The sequence below is a fragment of the Armigeres subalbatus genome, chromosome 2 (genome assembly GCF_024139115.2).
Source record: "Armigeres subalbatus isolate Guangzhou_Male chromosome 2, GZ_Asu_2, whole genome shotgun sequence".
Taxonomy (NCBI): Eukaryota; Metazoa; Arthropoda; class Insecta; order Diptera; family Culicidae; genus Armigeres; species Armigeres subalbatus.
The window spans coordinates 299,596-320,000 of NC_085140.1; the positions used below are offsets into that span (position 1 = coordinate 299,596).

The 20,405-nt window shown below is 40.0% G+C and overlaps 1 protein-coding gene across 6 annotated transcripts in view; it reads right to left on the reverse strand.

The window, feature by feature from the left end:
* Positions 1 to 20,405, reverse strand: part of LOC134217371 (aminopeptidase N) — a 62,075-nt gene that overhangs the window by 39,474 nt on the left and 2,196 nt on the right. The window contains exons 1-3 of one of the 6 annotated variants that reach the window (XM_062696107.1): positions 16,247 to 16,461; positions 15,881 to 15,945; positions 15,057 to 15,086 (exon numbers count right to left, since the gene is read on the reverse strand). In XM_062696107.1, the coding sequence (XP_062552091.1) occupies positions 15,057 to 15,086; positions 15,881 to 15,926 (76 nt within the window). In that variant the 5' untranslated portion in view covers positions 15,927 to 15,945; positions 16,247 to 16,461. The other 5 variants (XM_062696106.1, XM_062696111.1, XM_062696110.1 and 2 more) reach the window with 5 other exon arrangements.

Genomic DNA, 20,405 nt, shown 5'->3' on the forward strand with positions numbered 1-20,405 from the left:
ATTGCAACATAATTGTCTGTCATCTGGTGTCGAATGGTATGTGAAGCATAACACCTGAATGCGGTTAAGAAAGCTCGTTATTGAAACGGAAGGTTGTCTTCTCAATACATCTGTTTGGCTATTAGAATGAGACCCATATGTGACCACACTCCTCTATGGCTTCTGGTTGAAACGACTGGTCAGTAGGAGCCGCGCGAAAGCAATAAAAATGCAATTCCTCACTTTCTTTGCCTTTTCATACGCTGTGCAACCAATGCAACTAGAAATGTTTAACCGTTCTTTTTAAACCAAACCCATTCGAAACAACCAGCACCCAGAATAGAACATAGCTGTTAAACTAGGATTGTGCTGCGATCAGCAACGTGCTATAGTTTGTTATAAATGCGCTGACTTTGAGCATTGTGAATCAGATAAATGTACCTAATAGGTTTATCTCGAACGAATATCACTGGGAATGTCTTAGAATTCGTTTTTAACAGATAAGCATTTCTTTTCATGGTTTCGATGAGAACCGGTTTCATAAAACCGCCTCCTACACTAACAACAACAGCAACGAAATAAGTTAATAAATTACTCCCTGATGCGACACTGAAAGCGCTCATACACTGATTCAACCCACCGAGTTCAATAACGTTACTTTCATTAATTAATGAAGAATAAAACTTGACCGACGCGACGTTGGCGTGACTTGCCCTACTCATTTTTAGTGGGCGTAGTGACTATGATGGTATCTTAATGCGAATCGACTACCGCTATGCAATTTACTCCCCGATAGTTTCAGTCAAATATGTCTGATATGTGTATTGAGTTTGATTACGGAATCTGTTCTCTTTTGACTACTTATTTGAATCTTGGATAAATCCGTCATGGTCAGTGTAGTATTGGAGATTAAGTAAATAGAAAAAAAAACGACAGTCAGTTATCGCAGATCGATAGGCATGTGTAACACTGAATATGATAATCAATTTGTTTTCAGCTAAATGCAACTGATGCACATTTTAAAAGTCTCATCATGACAATATGTGATGTACAAATTACTGACGCTATGCAAATTGTCGGTTGCGACCAGACATATAATCGCCCAACGCCATGTGCTAATCTGAAGTAACAAAAACTTGTTTGTTTTGTATGTTTTTTTATTCCGCCCGGCGAATTCTTACACAACACAATCGGCATCGCACTAAAACGCATCGCGAAAAAATAAATATTTGTTCTTTACGAATGCGGACACTGCAGATGCAGCAAAACCAACCATCTAAATCAGTGGGACGTATTCATGTGTTGCTCAGTGGTTTCAGCTCATATACATGAATGCATCTTTCCAACGCAAAAGTGGTACACCTTAGCGTCTGTCCGGATCTAGAGACATGCACAAGTTTGCATTTTGAGAAAGTGAAGATTATTGTTGTTGCCAACGACTGCAAACAATAATTGTTTTATTTTGGAAATTCCATACGTTTGTTATATCTTGGGTTCTATGTTTCGCAGATTATCTGACCTCTCTTGTACTTCATATTCTATGAACTACATTTTCAAATATCGTTTAGAAACATATATGAAAACTGATTATGCATGAATTGGATAATTTTTCAAAAACAATATTTTACATGCCAATGAAGTTGAGCTTTGGTTTTTTATTCGGACAGAATTACTTTTACTTTAATTATTATTACTTTCCTGAATCTAACAAACATATGAGAAATTCTTAATCTTAAGAATCGATTATGCTCAATGGGAATGACTTAATAAGCCTCGCCAACATATTGAATCATTCACATAGAACTTGGATGGCAGCACATGACAGCTATACATCAATCAGTATACTCGATGAAGACACTGAATATCGGAGAAAAATTATGAAGGGTCGAGAAACGTTTAGTCAAAATATAAAAAAAATTGTTGCTTGCCACTTTCCCAGTTATACTCGGTACCGGCAAGATGGATACAAACAAATGAGATGCAGTCACCATAAGACTGTACCCAATATTTTCGGCGTTTTTTTTCTAGTATGTAGTTATTTTGTAAAAACAAACGCTGATTATCAGATAAGGGTGTTAGAACTCATATTTATTACAAAATCTCTCCGTACGACATCATCGAAAAGAATAATTTGAGTTTCAAGACTTAACTGGTAGATATAGTTCTTAGCTTTCCTCCAACTGCTTGTATGAGGGAAGCTTGATGATATTGCGTGAGAAGCAATTTCAGGAGAAAAATGCCAACAATAATGAGGTTCAACGGATCCGAAAATGTTTGCTATCTCACGACAGCCGGAAAGGAAAGTCAATGGCATACGGTCAGTAACCAGACACACCTGCGATATAAAATTGATTTGGCACTTCCAACAGCAGCAATCAATTTAGAACTAAATTATGGGATTTTTAGAGTACGTGTGTCTGATTGGAATGTGGGTAGAGGCTAAAATAAAACGAGTTGTCCGAATGGGAAACTTAATTCCTCTACCAATTCCTTCCTGGTTATTTAGTTTGCATATTATGACTAATCACAGCATTATTACATCATAAAAGGAACCGTGTGTCACACTGAGATGAAAAATATCTATTAATGAAGATTGTTAGGCACGAACGACGAAAATGACGATGTCTTGTTGTGACACGTGCCATTGGAGCTATTTGGTGCATAAATGGTTTTCGTCGTTTACAAACTGTAATCTAATCTGGTCAACTGTATCGGGTTTGAAATATTGCTCGTGGGAAGATGAAACAAAACTGACTCGTGTTGAATGAACGGCGTATACAATCGATAGGGAAATTACGTTTACATGCTTTACAACAAATAATATAAATTCATTCAAGTATTGTTGATTTTGAAGGCAAACAGCCTTGAACCGAATGAACTTGTTATTATTGCAGTAGTATACTGGGAAATAGCCCAATTATTTGATTTCGTTGTTCTCGTTTTTCAAAGTTATACAAATTTAAGCAGACCCACAAATATTTTTAAATTTCTTATAAGTCAAAATCTTTGCGGCATGGACTTTTGGCGTGTTCATTTTCAGGCCTAGGGAAATTTATTGCTTTCTCACAATACACCCAAATCAATTCATTGTCTGTATGTCACCAGAAATCTACTTATACTAATAATGTACTAAAACCATGTATAAGGTTGGAATGTATTTACAATGTTCTGAAAACTCAGAAGCAAATATGTACATTATGTGGAAAATTTTGATTTAAAAAATGTATTAGAGGTAACCACTTTCCCTTCGATGGGACTGGAGCACACGACCCTCACGACCCACGATCGGTGGGTTCGAGTTCCATCGAAGGGAAAGTGGTTACCTCCAATACATTTTTCAAATCAAAATCTTCCACATAATGTACATATTTACTTCTGAGTTTTCAGAACATTGTAAATTAATGTCCATGTCGGGTGGTTTATTATCCGGAACATAGGCAATTAACTTTGATTGAGTTGGAATGTAGTCAAATAATAACCGCTGGGGACGTGAGTACGGGACCTTGTTACTGACTTCTCGTTACCAATGGTAATGGACCAGAGGCGCCAACTTCATGAAATTATTGGGCGGTTTGAAGGTATGAAATTATTCAATTCGAGATATGAAAACATCACAACAACCTTAGACCCTGCTTTCATATTATTGTTTTTATTTCTATTCTCTGACTATTTCTGGAAATAAATTTATTCACCACTTCATCTACATGATGAATACCTTTACATACTTGACAAATTTCGGCAGAAGATCTATCAAATGTGGTTGTCCACGACATTTGAGACGCTTTCAGCAGATTTGTTACCTTCTATCAACAACTGCAGAAACATATCTCGTCGCACCATCAATCGCTTCGCATCACCTGAAGCATCATTGTCAGACACAGTTGTGAAAAATTCTACTAAACCAGAATAGTTCACCATGACAGACGACGTCGACACTTACTTTACGTTCATCTTACTGGGCAAAGCGGTCCTGATTTGAGAGCTTGAAACAGAATCTGCGTGCGTGCGTACAAACTTACCCCCTTGGCAGTGATGTTATGGAAAAAAGCTGTCTGTTTCACATAATTTCAGTCAGATTTAGTCTGGGAGTTAGAAAGTGTTAGCTCTACTGCAGCTCTAGTGACCCATTTCAGACTGCCTGGTATTTCATGACTAGCCCGAGGTAACTTTTGCCTGTTTGTGCTTCCATTATCAATTGGATAATGGATCCATAAGCAAACTTCCGGATTCTTCGAATCCAGCGCGTATTTAGTTTTTGTAATAAGACGAAAAATTCGCATTGCGCAATTCGCAAATGCGCATTTTCGAAAAAAAATCGAGAAAAATTAAACTACATATGTCAGGAAGTTTGAAACACGTCCGTTCGTGAGCACAGCCTACTCTTCTATTCGAGAGCCTGAAACATAATCTCAGACAAAATTGTTCCTTGAAAGCCCGTTTCTGAGAATTCCTGACAAAACTGCTTATATCCTCAACCATGGCTACAGGCAGGAACAGTCTTGATGGTGTCTTGTACATCCAAACAATGAACGAATAAGCGCTCTTTTCGTCATCAAGGATTTTTACGCACACAGCAATGCAAGAATGAACTGCCAGTCCAGTGTAAACAAAATAGTCTGGTAGCTGTTTGAATCGACCATTGCAATTCAGCTTTCCACTTTCACCATAATGTCGGCTGCTATAAATAATTTTGACAGTAATTGCTTCCGGACACTGAACTGGAATTTGACTCCAAGCAAACCATGATTCCGTGTAACTAGCGACTTATTATTTATAAACAAGAAAACTTTTGCAGACGTAGAAGGGCCTCAAATTATATTCCAAATTTCAATGATTAAAAACAATTATATCTTTACAGGCCAACAACTTTGGTGAAGATCATAAGTCTCAACTATTGACATTCAAACGAAATTACGATTTTGTAAAGTTATATTCGTTAACACCTTTTTTCTCACGGAACGTGGAGGCGGAATTCTAAACCTCATAAAAGAGTATTGTAGTAACGGTCTGCCGTTGATGAGCTGCAACATGCAAAATTCCGAAAACGCCGAATGGCTCGCAATACACAATTTGCATTTTTGAAATCTAATGCAGATAGCATATTCACGTAATAATCTTTTTCTGCTGTGCGCTGTTTCCACAGCAAAAGAAAACATGAAATTCGAAGCATTTTGATGTCTTAATAAACGACTAGATTGTTTTTACCTGCTATATTCTAGACTTATGGAAAGGTTTTAATCAAACTGACGATTAATTGTTTATCTAATTTAAAATTTAAACTAAAATATTGGATGAACATTACGCCCTTTGTCGCCATCGAACCAATATTTTATTAAGAATACTGTAAATAAAAGAGACAAAGAAGAATGTTGGAACATCTGTTCTAATATTTGTTCAATTGTTTCGTGAATAATGTGATTCAATGAACGGCATTCAAGACATAATGTTTGATTCTCCCTGGATGACATGTTTCATGTTCAGACAATCTACGAGAGTCATTTATTCAATGCAACTAAAACCTTGGAATCTGAAGAATAAAAGACAGCCTGGACACACTACAGAGGGTGGTTATTATGACTACGAAGCTTCGAAGGGTTTATATGAGGAATCGAGCAGTTGCGGGCAAAATTATCCTCAAAATGTTCTAAGCCTCCATATCTTCATAAACTTCGCTATTGCCTGTAAGAAAATAAGGAGTTTATCATTTGAAAATAAAATTTGCAATAAGTTTTGATTCTTTTGTACGTATGAAGTCAATCGAAGCTTTTCACGTTTATAAATAACTAGTTGACCCAGCAGACGTTGTTCTGCATAGTAGGCGTAAATGCGCGTTGTAAACTGCCTATGGAAAATTTCCATACGAATCCTAATTTTAGTTTTTCATGATTTACTCGACTTTTCTTGTTACTTTCACATGAGGAAATATCATATAAACCCGTCGGAAACGATAACCAACTAGATACATAAAACCATGGATTGCTGGGAGCTAAATTCCAGTTCAGTGTCTGGAAGCAGTTACTGTCAAAATTATTAATAGCAGCCCCCATTATGGTGAGGGTGGAAAGCTGGATAATATGAGAATTTATGGATAATCTTCAAAAACTGGATTTTTGAAGGCAAAATACATGGGGGGGGGGCGAAATGATACACAGAAAAAAATAATGAAAACTAATCAGCGCGTAAAAAATACAGACTCGGAAAATTACACTATTCTGAGCATACATGAATTGTTTCCATCAATTTTACCCTAAATGTATGCAATTTGTATAGCATTATACCACTTAGTCAAATAAATAGTAGCATAATGCAATACAAATTGCATACATCCAAGCGAAAATCTCGTTTAAAATTACGCTCTTTTTGGCATTCCCTTTATGTGCATTACTTTCGTGTAAATTTCAACAACTTTTTCTATCTGTGTACTATGGCCCTTAGATAATTATTGAGGGGGCAAAACGTGCCTCGCCCAATCAAAGTTGGCGCCTAAGGTAATGACTACTGTATAGAATATTAATTAAATTATGTGGCAGCAAAGGCTAGATTCAATAAAGTTTAGTTTGCACACTTGTTGAACTAATGTAAGCTCCCCCAGTTGAACAAAAAAGTTTTTTCGCACTACACTTACGCACACTGTTATACGATACTGTCCGGTGAGAGAAGGGAGAGAGAAATAAAGAATTACCTAATGAGAGATTAGGATGTGAATGAGAGAATAGGTGGAAGGAAGATAGCATCGGCGATATACGAGGAGTAGTTTGAGATCAGTGGATTCGGAAAGTCGTCGCATGAGCGCGGTAGAGATGTGGCAGTGTCTCCCAAAAACGCTTTGGAGGATTGTAATCTGTGAAAGCTTGCCCGGACTGATACGTCTTCTACGACGTTACCCCATCAACTACCTCCACCAGCATTCGATAGATTCGGGAGTGACTACTACTATCCGGATCGTGGGAATAGTTTAAACGAACGGAGTCCCATGCTTGTGGCCAACAAGCTCCATTTCGTCATTGTTGGGACACACGTGGCGGGTGAGTGGTATCAACAGTTATGACGGTGAGGGCCTGGAGAGGACCGCTGAGCTTGCCCCGCTCTCTTGGCCCAACATCCTATGCGATAATACCCCGTCGACGAGCACGCGGAACGTCCTCTAGCTCCCTGAAGTCCGAGAAAGTGCCAATGAACGTCATTCAGATCCATGAAATGCGAAAGACGCCCTCTTCCATCCAGGAACCCAAGACAGGGTCTACAAGGAAGTCATCAGTCGCAAGGCAAATAACGAAAACACCTCACGCCGCTGTCCGAAAAAACGGGTTGTTAATTGGCGGCAATACGATCTGTCATTTCGCCCACCAAGCGGCAAGTAATATGTAAAACATCTCTCATTCTCGTTCAATGTGCTTTTACGACCCCCCCCCCCCCCTAGAATTAAAAAATATTGCATATGTCTATTTCTTGTGTTTGTCGCCATATAACGAAAAATCTCGTAATTTTGTCTTCATGTATTCTTCCCTTGGTACGATCTTGTTGGTAAAGGTAAGTTACTCTCAGTAAGTTGACGCCGTTTCTGAGAGGCTGATAACGACAGAGGTAGCCGTTTGACATAACCTATCATAGATCTGAGTTAGAGTATAATTTGTAAAAAAGATGTGACTTTTTGAATTCTTTAAGGCTGATTATCTATATATAGGGGGAATGACGGCTTTGGCAGGTTTTGTTCTATTATTGGCAGGGGGTTTTTTATGACTGACTAGACTCAAATTTTGCCTAAACGTTCTTTGCATATCAAAGAATATTGTGGCCAAATTTCCCCTATAAAATTGAAATAGTCCGTGTTCGTATCCGCGTAACTCGAAAACGGCTGGATGTATTTTCTTCATTCCTTCAGCAAATATGTTGGAAATTTCGCATGGGCAGCTCAGAATGCCTACTATGCAGGGCAACGTCTGCTGGGTCAACTAGTGCAACATATTTGTTGATATAGGGGAACAGTTTCGTTTTCCATCTCACTGAACATATATTCATCTGATCGCGAAACAAAGAAATACGGCACCAATGTCGTTTCTTTTTGCTAACAAGCGTGCTCACTGCTGAAAAAAATCACAAAAATAAGAAACAAATCAAATGTCATTGCTTTATTTTTCGTGCGATGAATATCGGAGCTATGAGATAAAGTCCAGGAGCAGTAACTGTAGTACTTAATTTGTAATTTCGATGTGACCAATGCTATTTCGGAATTTTTATTTGGCTAAAACGATTTGAGCATGAGCAGGATGACCTATAATTCGTAGTTGTACGTGATTTACTAGATCTTGCGAAATTGCACATGGAACCAATTGCATGGAGCTATCAAGTGCAAATTTCGGAAAATAATTGCATTTTATCAAATCAATAACGGCGCCGGTCACGTCCTAACGTCTCTATTAATTCGACTCTCGTTGCTAGAAATGGAGTAAAGTTGTGGGAAGGGGAAGGGGCTTGATCGATGCTTTAACGGCGTTGGAGTTATTTGTATGTTTGCCTGATTGCATGTTCATTGAAATATAACTTCTCAGTTAATACGATATTCTATTACTTGTCATAAGACGAGTTCGTAAAATTCCATTTAATTCCACTACTTTATTGTACCTTTGACAAATACGACTCGAGCCAAGTTCGAGACACAGAAGACGGCCTTACTGTTGGGATCGAAATACGTATCTGTCAAAGGTACTATAAAGCGGTGTAATTGAATGGATTTGTGAAATTGTCTTATGACAAGTAAAGACATTCCACTTAAGGTCCAAATATTTTAATTATCACGATATTCTATGTTATTACGCTATCTGAATGTCATCACGAGTGTTTTTCTGGCAAAAATCGGCCTACTTACGGAAACAGTAGGTAAAGATATAGAAAAATGTTCAGCAGCATATAGGCATAACCATGGTTTGCAGAAATCATTCTGAATAGATAACGAACAACGATAAAATAAAGGCAACAACTGTTCCCAATCATAACAAGTCATGATAACAAATGTATCAAACTTGTATACAAGTGCGAAAACACAGAATCGGATAGGCAGAGAAGTGAAGATTCTTGCTCTGTTCTCGCTCATTTTGTGTTGGGGACCGCACAGCTGTGTATAACAAGTTGAAATGCATCATCAGAACCAATGCTCCCCGCGTTTGAAGCTTTTTAAAAGAAATTTATCATAAGGTATAATAGCCCCAGTTCAGTTCTTTATCATGACAGCTTGCGGAAAAAGACTCTCATGGTATGCTACATACAGAGATGATAAGTGAGAGACTTTCTCATTCTCTTTTGGATTCAATCCCTGAGCATAACAAATAACAGCATATGGAGACGCATGGTACATTTGTGCAATGATTAATCTTGTGCAAATAGTGTAACTATCGCTGAAAAATGCAAAAAACAAGCAACAAAAGAGAACAGCGATAAGTCTTTTTCCTCACCTGCAGAGGATAAAAACAATGTTGCGTTCCATTTTATCTGCAACAAATATGGAGATGTTCTTGTTGTGAATTTTTCGAAACTGCGATAACTTGTATATTTCAGAACTAAAACACAATTCATGTTAACAGATGGTTAAGTTTATGTCTAAACATTTATAACTAATACTTATTTAACCTAAAACATCATTGAAAGTCGACTACTTCTCCAAACACTGCTGTCAGAATCAGAATGTTGAAAATTTTAATTTTCCAGCTTCAATGTAAGTAAAATTTACAGATTCAATTTCAGATTTCTACATGCAACATCAAATCACCAATCGGCTCGTCCGAAATCAAAGCGTATGGTGAATGGTGTGTGGTTGTTGGATGGTAGCTGAATGATTCAGACGAAGACAGTGGCAGATGATAAACGTATTTGGTCCGGTTCTGGAGCGGGTTTTGTCACAGTTGTGTCCAGGACTCGGCCTGCACACTTACTTAAGATCGAGTGCACTACTTACTTCCTGAACAATATCTCTCCAAACTTCGTGATATTTATGCAGACGTTGATGAGTAGCTGGTCTCTTGTTAATTAGATATGATATCATCACTTCCTTCTTTTTCCTTGTAAGGGAGAAGAATGGCGTGGTGTACAATGATAGTTTTCATGCTATCTCATTTTGAATCTCCAATTAGACGGCGCCCCATCAAAATATTTGAAAAAGTTTTTTTGAGTCACTTTAGTGGGGAGTAATCCTTGATTTCAATTACAAAATTTTCCAAATCACAATCTGTTTTTCAGCGGTCTTCAAGAAGCGCTTTGTGATTTTTCAAACTGCAACCAATTTTCCATTGGTCTTCCAGACACGCTTTGCGATTTTCCAAGCCACAATCAATTTTCCAGCGGTCTTCCAGACATGCTTTGCGATTTTCCATACCACAATCCGTTTTCCAGCGGTCGTTCCAAACCACAATTCGTTTTCCAGTTTTGTGAATTTTCAAACCTCAACCAATTTTCCAGCGGTCTTCCTGACACACTTGGTGATTTTCCAAACAACAATCCGTTTTCCAACGGTCGTCCCGACGCGCTTTGTGATTTTTCAAGGCACAATCAATTTTCCAGTGGTCTTCCAGGCACGCTTTGTGATTTTCCAAACCACAATCTGCTTTTCAGCGGTCTTCCAGATACGCTTTGTGATTTTCCAAACCACAATCTGTTTTTCAGCGGTCTTCCAGACACGCTTTGTGATTTTCCAAACCACAATCTGTTTTTCAGCGGTCTTCCAAAAGCGTTTTGTGATTTTTCAAACCCAAATCAATTTTTCAGTGGTCTTCCAGACACGCTTTGTGATTTTCCAAACCACAATCTGTTTTTCAGCGGTCTTCCAGACACGCTTTGTGATTTTCCAAACCACAATCTGTTTTTCAGCGGTTTTCCAAAAGCGTTTTGTGATTTTTGCAACCCAAATTTTCCAACACGCTTTGCGATTTTCCAAGCCACAATCAATTTTCCAGCAGTCTTCCAGACATGCTTTGCGATTTTCCATACCACAATCCGTTTTCCAGTGGTCGTTCCAAACCACAATTCGTTTTCCAGCGGACTTCCAGACGCGTTTTGTGAATTTTCAAACCTCAACCAATTTTCCAGCGGTCTTCCTGACGCACTTGGTGATTTTCCAAACAACAATCCGTTTTCCAGCGGTCGTCCCGAGGCGCGTTGTGATTTTTCAAGGCACAATCAATTTTCCAGTGGTCTTCCAGGCACGCTTTTTGATTTTCCATTTGTGTTTTAGCGGTCTTCTAGACACGCTTTGTGATTTTCCAATCCGTTTTCCAGCGGTCGTCCCGACGCGCTTTGTGATTTTTCAAGGCACAACCAATGTTCCAGTGGTCTTCCAGGCACGCTTTGTGATTTTCGGAACCACAATACATTTCCCAGCGGTCTTCCAAAAGCGTTTTGTGATTTTTCGAACCCAAATAAATTTTCCAGCGGTCTTCCAGACATGCTTTGTGATTTTCCAAACCATAATACGATTTCCAGCGGTCTTCCAGGCACACTTTGTGATTTTCCAAACCACAATCTGTTTTTCAGCGGTCTTCCAAAAACGCTTTGTGATTTTCCAAGCCACAATCTGTTTTTCAGCGGTCTTAAAAAAAACGTTTTGTGATTTTTCAAACCCAAATCAATTTTCCAGCGGTCCTCCAGGCACACTTTGTGATTTTTCAAACCACAATCTGTTTTTCAGCGGTCTTCCAGACACGCTTTGTGATTTTCCAAACCACAATCTGTTTTCCAGCGGTCTTCCAGACACGCTTTGTGATTTTCCAAACCACAATTTGTTTTTCAGCGGTCTTCTAGACACGCTTTGTGATTTTCCAAACCACAATCTGTTTTTCAGCGGTCTTCCAAGCGCGTTTTGTGATTTTTCGAACCCAAATAAATTTTCCAGCGGTCTTCCAGACACGCTTTGTGATTTTCCAAACCATAATACGAATTCCAGCGGTGTTCCAGATGCGTTTTGTGATTTTCCAAACCACAATCTGTTTTCCAATGGTCTTCCAAACGCGCTTTGTGATTTTTCAAACCACAATTCGTTTTCCAACAGTCGTCCCGACGCGCTTTGTGATTTTCCGAAGCACAATACATTTTCAGCTGTTTTTAGACGCGTTTTGTGGTAATGCAAACCACCTTGCCTTATGATTTTTTTAACCATCAAATATTTCAATAATTAGCTCATTGACCCCTTGAATTCAACTCACCTTTTGAAATCAGTGTCAGGATAAAAAAAAATCTGGCAGGATCGCCAACATGTGTGGCCCTAAATGGCCGGAGCGAAATGCGATGACAGCAGCTCTCCGTGGATGCGTGTGCAAGTCACGAAGATCTGACAAGAGGCCGAGTCATGGCTTGCTGCTCATCAAGTGACACGCTGAAAGTAACTTACTCAAACCCCACAATAGTAATATCTATTTTATTTTACATTTTTTTTTCTTTAAATGTTCTTAAACCGAAGAAGTATTTTATAACGCGCGAATCGATGACGCACTAACGACGCAAGACAAACCGACAACAACACCAACGCACTGGTGTGTTGGTACCTCGCCGCTAAAGAAAATTCGCTGCTATTGTTCAGCATGACCCCACACTGAACTCGAGAGTCGGTAGGAATGTTCATTGTTCACTCTTCCCGAAAAAAAAACACCACGCGTCTCCACCAACTGGTGGGAAAATTTTCACTGCACTATGTCAACTGGGACCGGTCAGCCGAATGACGTTACCAGCCGGAACAAAAAATCCGGATCTCCGGTTTTCGTGGACCGATCGGTCTGTTCTTTGGTCACGGGTACGGCACCCGGCCCTGGATGCACTATCCAATTTTGAACTAGAAAAAACGCATCATCCGCTGACGTAATACCAAGCGGGAATCACCGAAAAATCGAAAACCTGGGGCATCATTACGCATCTCGTTTCGACAGCTTTTTCGCATGACAGTTTGCATGGTATGCTCGTCCCCGATGCACTGACCAAGTCTCACTCGCCGGACGCTAAAAAATGGCTGGTAACTTTTTGACCGAAAATCCACTAAAAGGCTGACTACCAGTCAAATCACCAGCTGATACTTGGAGAGCACCGGTCCGAAAACCGAAACCCATTCGGCCGGATGCCACTAGGCCGAACAAACCATTTTGGGTAATAGCTAGAAAGGGAGCGTCAATAAAATATGTAACGCTTAGAGGGGGAGGGGGAGGATGTTTCATACAAAAAGTGTGACAAAAGAGGAAGTTGGGTTGAAACGGTCGATTTTTACGTTACGTAAGTAATGGATCTTCCCAAATAGCTCAAGATCAAGATCTTTCAAGTGAAAGCACCACTCAAAGGTGTAATCGAAAAACCTAAAAATGGGTCCCCTGCCTCTTGGAAATGTAAAAGTATATGTAATTAGTTTTCCAAATTTCCAATGAGCTGTTCTGAACCATTTTTTCATCTTAATTCAGTTAAGTAAATTCATTAAAATTTCCTCGGTTATCAAATGAAAGCAGTTTGAAATCTGTATACATCTCGTAGGCTCTGGGTTGTCAATACAATGCCTTTGTTTACGAGACTATTGGAAAATCCTAGAGAATTTGTTTAACCTACGAGACTTAAATTCAGTCTGCATTTAATGACCAAGTAGTACAAAATCTGTTTTTCTGCATTTTGAAAAGGGAAGTGTATTGAGAAAGTCGCTCGAATGGAATGCGAATTTAGCGTCTAAAAGCATCTCAATCTAATTCACTCGGATGAAAAGAAAGTTGAACATTTTCCACTTTCGGCAAGTCAATTGAATAAAACGAATAAAACTGAGTTGATAGTTGTAAAAACGTATACTAGCATTAATTAGCCGATAGACAGCTGAGATATACAATTATCCTATTTTTTTACTCAATGCTTTTTGGTGGCTCTTGAATTACTTCTTAGTAAAAATGTATCCTCTATTTATTGTTAACTAGCTTACTCGGCAGATTTTGACTTGCATAACAGGTGAGAATGCGTGTTGTGAACTGCCCATGCAAAATTGAAGCCCCCTCCAAGATGGAGAGGAGTCTCGAAACACCACAGAAACATTTCTTACGTTAGAAAACTCCCATAGGCCAAATTTGGTCCCATTTGGTTGACTAGTTCTCGAGTTATATAGTAATTTCCGTTTCATTTGTATTAGAACCATCCTCTCCAAGAGAAGGAGAGGGGTTTCGAACCATCATAAGAACCTATCCCGACCCCAAATACCCTAGCCCTACCATAAAATTTTTCACGCCGACCGGTTTTGTGGTTTCCGAGTTTATAAGGTATGGGACCCGACAGAAATTAATTTTTATGTTCATAGATGTATACCTATATAGATTACCAAAATTATAATTAAAAATATATATTACGACGAGAGCTGTTTACAATCAGCGTAATCAGAACTATTGCAAGCACAATGTTTAGTAATCTTCCATTATCCGTTGGAATATTGTGCCATGTGAGGAAAAATCTCAAAGAATAAACACTACGAAACTAATAAAAAAAATTACGTATAAGCCAACAATGTGACGAAAATAATAACTCACCCAAATCGATTTACAAATACGAAGCTTCTAATTGATTGTGAATTAGAAGAGTTGTAAACCGATAGTGGGCCTACTCAATCAGCACAAACGGGCATGAAAGCAGAATCGTGACGATTTACGACTTTTTTGCTGGGGAAATAGCAATAAAAACATTCCGTCTACATGTCTACTTCGCGCATAAGACGATCGAAGAGAGGGAGCCACAAAATTCACCAGCATCTAGGCCAGATTTTACGACTCCTCTTCGGGGAAGTGTACCAAAAAAGAAAACAAATGTGTGATATTGGCCTATTGCTGAATGTGTTTACCGCAGTAGTATTATCAAATAAGAAACAATAAAGCATGCACATGCAAATTATCAACAGAAAGTTCATATTTGAACCGGTTGTATGATATTTAAACATAAATGTAAATATTCAATGCTGCGCAAGGCAAGGCGTGGTGGTACTTATTCATTGATAGCCGACAAGGTGGATATTACCATCAGCAAGCAGTAATTCAGAGCATCGATTAAAGCCAGCGCTTTGGCTCAGCCGAACTAAGGGAAAACTCAATTACCTTCATCTTCCATAACCGGCTCCAATTCATCTTCGCGGTTGGTCGAACAATTTGGTTTTGTTTGGGGTTTGTGTTTTGTTTTTTAATAAACCGAGAACGTTCAAACGACGCGAGAAAGGCAGGCACACATCACGCGGCAATCGCGTCCAAGGCAACGCAGTAGGTTATGCGGGTACCGAATATCCACACGGAGCATGAATGGCGAGAGAAAGAGATCGGCAAAGATTAAAGGTTGCTATGTTTATCGATAGTCCGGAATTCATGGCAGCTAAAGTTTTATCAAAGCAATTCAAAAACAATCGTGATAACGAAGCAAATGTCAAAGTGATAAATAAAATGCTGATATGTACTAATTTGACAAGTTGGAACAAATTGTTGATCTGGGAATGTTTGAAAAGGATCAACCAAACACTTATGATGGATGGTTCGAGTTTTACAATCAATGTTAATTTATTCAAAATCTGACTTCTTCAGTTGGGGAACACGATTTACACTCACCATTCAAACGAATGATCAATGCAAATAACGTCTCTAAGAAATGTTTCCAAGAAGAGCTATCATGAGTGTCGATTCTGATGATGTCGAATGAGATCTCAATCATAAAAGGTTTGGAGAAACAAATTGAAAATGATAAACTGGTGAAGATAGAAACAGTTATTTTGAATTTTGAGCATGCTCACTCTTAATCTAACTTGGCGGTTTTATCGAAATAGACGCCGTCTGCAACATGTAGATAGCGTATTTCTGATCAAGGGTTATGCGTGAATATCCAATATCTACTTGTATAATAATACATATGTAAAAAATGATAATCAAATCTTTACCTTCGTTTATGTATCCTCCTGTGTCCATTTCGTGCAAAGATTTCATTTAAGCGCTGTTTATCAACCTGCAATAAAAAACGTAAATCTTTTATTTATTATTTCATAGATAAGAACAGCATTGTATTTCTGGAAATTCCTTCTGTACGCCCTAGATACGGTTGCCGATAGTTTCAGAAACAAACGCATGCCTAAAGTCGTCTCATAAAAGAAGCATTAAACGTAAATTACTGCATTCTGTGGCCTGAGATCAACAACGCGACATAAACATCTGGTTTGGGGAAGTCGTTCGTTTGAATTGATGCTCACAGCGCGCTAGAGGAGCGAGATGACTGATTATTAGACTGAAGTAATAAAATTGTCTCGCACCCGTTCACAATATAGGCAAACTATGATCGCGGACAGACGATGGGCGTGAAATAACCAGTTAGCCGTCAATTGTGTGCGCGTTCCGTCGGTAAGTCAGATCAATTACACTATAAATGATAATTATGACGCGCTCATCACATTTCTTTTGCTTTCTGCGAATATGTAGACCGTATCTGAATAGCTGTCTATGATATCAACATTAAAAATAATCATTGAATCCCATGTAATCCGAAAATACAAAAACACACATTTTCTTTATCACGTCTGGTTATTTGTGTGTTGAAAAACATGCGAAAAATAATTCAGCTCAATCTGTCAAAACGCCGGTGTACTAATTTTTACCACGATCAAAGCGGATGAGCGTGAAGCCATCGTCAGCTTTAGAAAACACTTTGCTTTTTGTTTCCTCACTCTCATCAAAATGTGATTGTGAAAATTTTGTTGAGAGCATTCCGTCGTCATTCTAATGTGGCACAATGGGCTACGAAAAAGCAGATGATGTTTATTGTCATAAAACATACTAATGTAATGGGACTCCTCCCATACATACTTGCTAAAGTCTACCTGTGATGAGACGGACATTTACCACCAAGTCGCCACGTTTGCTGGTGCAACATCCGGGGAACATAGAATCTCTCTTCATGTTGATGGGGACAAAATTAGTCTTCCCCAGTGGCGAGAGTCCACTACCATTGAATTGTGATGCTATAGCCACCATCAACAATTTCATCGCTAGACGCTTTAGTAGAGGGGACAACAAGAAGGCTTTCCAAATGTTGGTGATAGAGCACAAAGGTCTACAGACATATCTGTTTCCAGGCTTAGATTTTGCCCAGATGTCACGGGGAGCAATTGAACTATGACTATGAACGGTGCAATGTAGCATCTTTTCTGCAAAGAGCGCGGTGAAACAGCACACCAAACGACAACTTTTGTCTGGATCCTAGGGCACTGCGGGATACCGGGAAACGCGAATGCTTATCTCCTGGTCGGATTTGGGTGCCAAGGGAGGCGTTTCACCTCCTCAGTTTCTGTGTATGACACCAAGATCTGGATAAAAAATATCACCTGCAAAGATTGGGAAAACTAGTCGAGGATGTCCAACTTTGTCCAGTTGCGAAAGATTAGACGAACTACTTTGTCTTGAAGTGGTATGAGTGGTACGACCGAAACGAAGAAACGTCCGGTTATCTCCAGACTACGCACATGATGTACCTTTTTTTACACATCCTCGGGGCGATCTTCTCCGGACCTATTGAAGTTTGCGAAGTACTGGACACATATTGCATGTCATTTGTCGATAATGTGAGATGCTTTAATGGATGATGGTCTCAGCATTGTAGCCCTCATCGCGGTTTCAGAAGTGAAGGTGTCAACCGTGGCATAAACTCCATTTCCATAGGGTCTACGGAAGCTGTCAAAGCGGAGCGAAAGGCGTTTAAGTCAAAAGTGTCATAGAAAGTTTCGTTTCAGAACTAGCACTTCAACATCGCCATCCCGACAAGCAACAAGGGCTTATTGATCGAGTACTCGGGAATGATCCAAATGGCTATAGTAACTTGAAATCGTCTAACCGTTCTAAGAACTAGACACCCCCAGCTAATGAGAAGAGAATTCAATCACCTTGCTTTCCGGGAGCGCTCATAATCTCAAATGCTCGAGGATCATCTTCAGCGTTAGAAACATCTCAAACTTCAGGGCTTCTTTTGGGTCCAGCAATCACTTCCGAGACCTCTTCAAAGGACGAACAAAGCTGCGCTACTGGAGCTCAAGCAGTGCTTCGACTCTCTAGGTGATTGAGAATCTACGAATGCAATTTGGACGCACGGAGCTGCTCATCATCGCCCAGTTATTTTTAAAAGCTTTTTTCTTGATTTAAAATTTATCACTTAACGCCCTACTACAGAAAGTGAAAGTAATTCCGAATGATCGACTTTGGAATGTCTGTACAAGCTGTTTTCGACCACATCGAAGCGACGGATGAACGCGCTCTTTTATCGATCCCGACTATTCTTCAAGAACTCGTCGCAAAGCCCAGTCGACCAACGAATAATGTGGACGGGATACAAAAGAGGGTTCCATCTCGTCAATCCGAAAACTTTCGGTTATAATATGGCGTCATTAGCGCTCGCGACCGAAAAGATTCCTCGAACGAGCTGAAAGAATCGCTCAAGCAGTTCGATTGCCTGCACTGTAATAAAAGTGGATACCGAGTTCATGACTGTGAAGCGTTCAAAAGGACGAGCGCTGGAGGCGTGTTCGTTCACAACAGTTATGCCAAAACTGCCTGTTATACGATGAGCATGTCGAGGATGAAAAGCCTGCAACATTGAAGGATGCTAGTTTCGGCATCATCGATTTCTGCTTTCTCGGAGAGAATCGTCGGTTCCCAAGGTCTAAGTGCCAGAGCACCAAGCTTACCACCACTCATCCTCATCTAGATTATTCCGTGTTATTAATGTTATGCTACTTGTCAGTTGAAACGTTTGCTTTCCTGGATGAGGGCTGGAAAATGATCTGGCTACTAAGCTAGGCGTGAAAGACACTTCACACCCTCTATGCTTTTGATGGACTGGCGATACTTCACGAATGGAGAAACATCATCCACACTAGAAGAGTATTCCGATCAGTATTTATCAGAATGCCAAACCCAGGATATTTACCGGCATCCATAACTTGCATCTGGCAGTACCACTGAAAACACGATAAGGCGTTGGATCAGCACGGGTGGGGGTTAAGACAAGGCTAGGTTGGTACGTTTTCGGTCCTCGCGTAAACAATGGAGAAATGGAAATTTTTAATATTCGATGAACTGGAATTGTTCCCACCAGTACTCCACTGATAAAGGAGGAAGAACGAGTACTTACTTTCCTGGAGCGGAGACCACAGCGAGAAGAATTGGTCAGAACTTTGAAACTTATTTACTGTGGAAAGAAGATCATGTTGAATTTCTTAACAGCTACTCGACGTCACTACGTCGCGGTCGTCTGGATTGCTTGGAGTGTCGGATGGATCGCGAAGCGAATATGGAAGAGAATCTGCACCAACAAATAAGCGGAATGGTGGCACACATAAAGCAACTCATGCAGAGCTCGAAGCAGCTGTGGTATTTGCCGATAGAAGCGGTAGGGAACCCCAAGAAACCAGAGAAGGCGCGAGACGTCATCTAGTGGGATGCGGCCGCTACAAACAGGAAACTTCTTAAAGGCCCGGACCTACTCTACTCACTCCAAGGTGTTTTATTCCGGCGCAGGCTGTACTGGATAGAAGTAATTTCAGACATACAGGAGATATTCTATCCGATCCAAATTCTCGAAGGGGACAAAATCTCAACTTTTTCCTGGGTGCACCATTCCACTGTTTACGTAATGGATGTCGTTACGGTCAGGTGAATATGCTCCCCAACGGAGGGTGTAAGCTTCAAAACTAGATTTGATCGACGAAGTGCAACGTGACCGACAAAAAGCAAATTCTGCGATGTGTAATGGCCTTTTTTTGACCCTTTAGGAAACCCTCAAATCAAACAGCACAGCAGGTCATCGGGAAAAAAATATTAGTATCTATTAGCTAGTACCTTTACTGAACGGATTACAAGGAAAGCGTTTGGGTTATTCAGAATGTCTGCTACTGCGTCCGACAGCCGAAATGAATCGCCGAAACTCCAGTGTTGGAACCAGGAGTCCTGGTGCTGATTGCGGATCCGTGTTCGTATAATACCACATCCAGATGGACGATATCGATGAGCCACCTGGAAGATCGGAAAGGATACTCCGGTGTCACCGTTGGTTCTACTCGACGTCAGAAATTGGGAAGTTCCGGAAGATTCCGGGCTATACTCCGAATGCAAATGCGAAATAGGTCGGTCTTTTGGCGAATAATGGTTGCATGAAGAAGAAGAAGTCGAAGGATGATAGCTTGAGCTTGAGCTTGATTGACTGCTCGTAGTTGCTACTCCATTATGACCAGATCAGCTGTTCTTGCACAGGGAACCAACAGATGTTTGCTTGGGACTAGCACACATCTTCAATGTACAAGTACTGGTGATCTCATTTGTTAGGTCATACTGGCGCCTGCCACGTCAGAATGCAAGTCAATGTAGGGAAGGGGGAGGAAATGATGATGCAATCACTCGCCCACTGCAAGCCGAATATATCTCTGC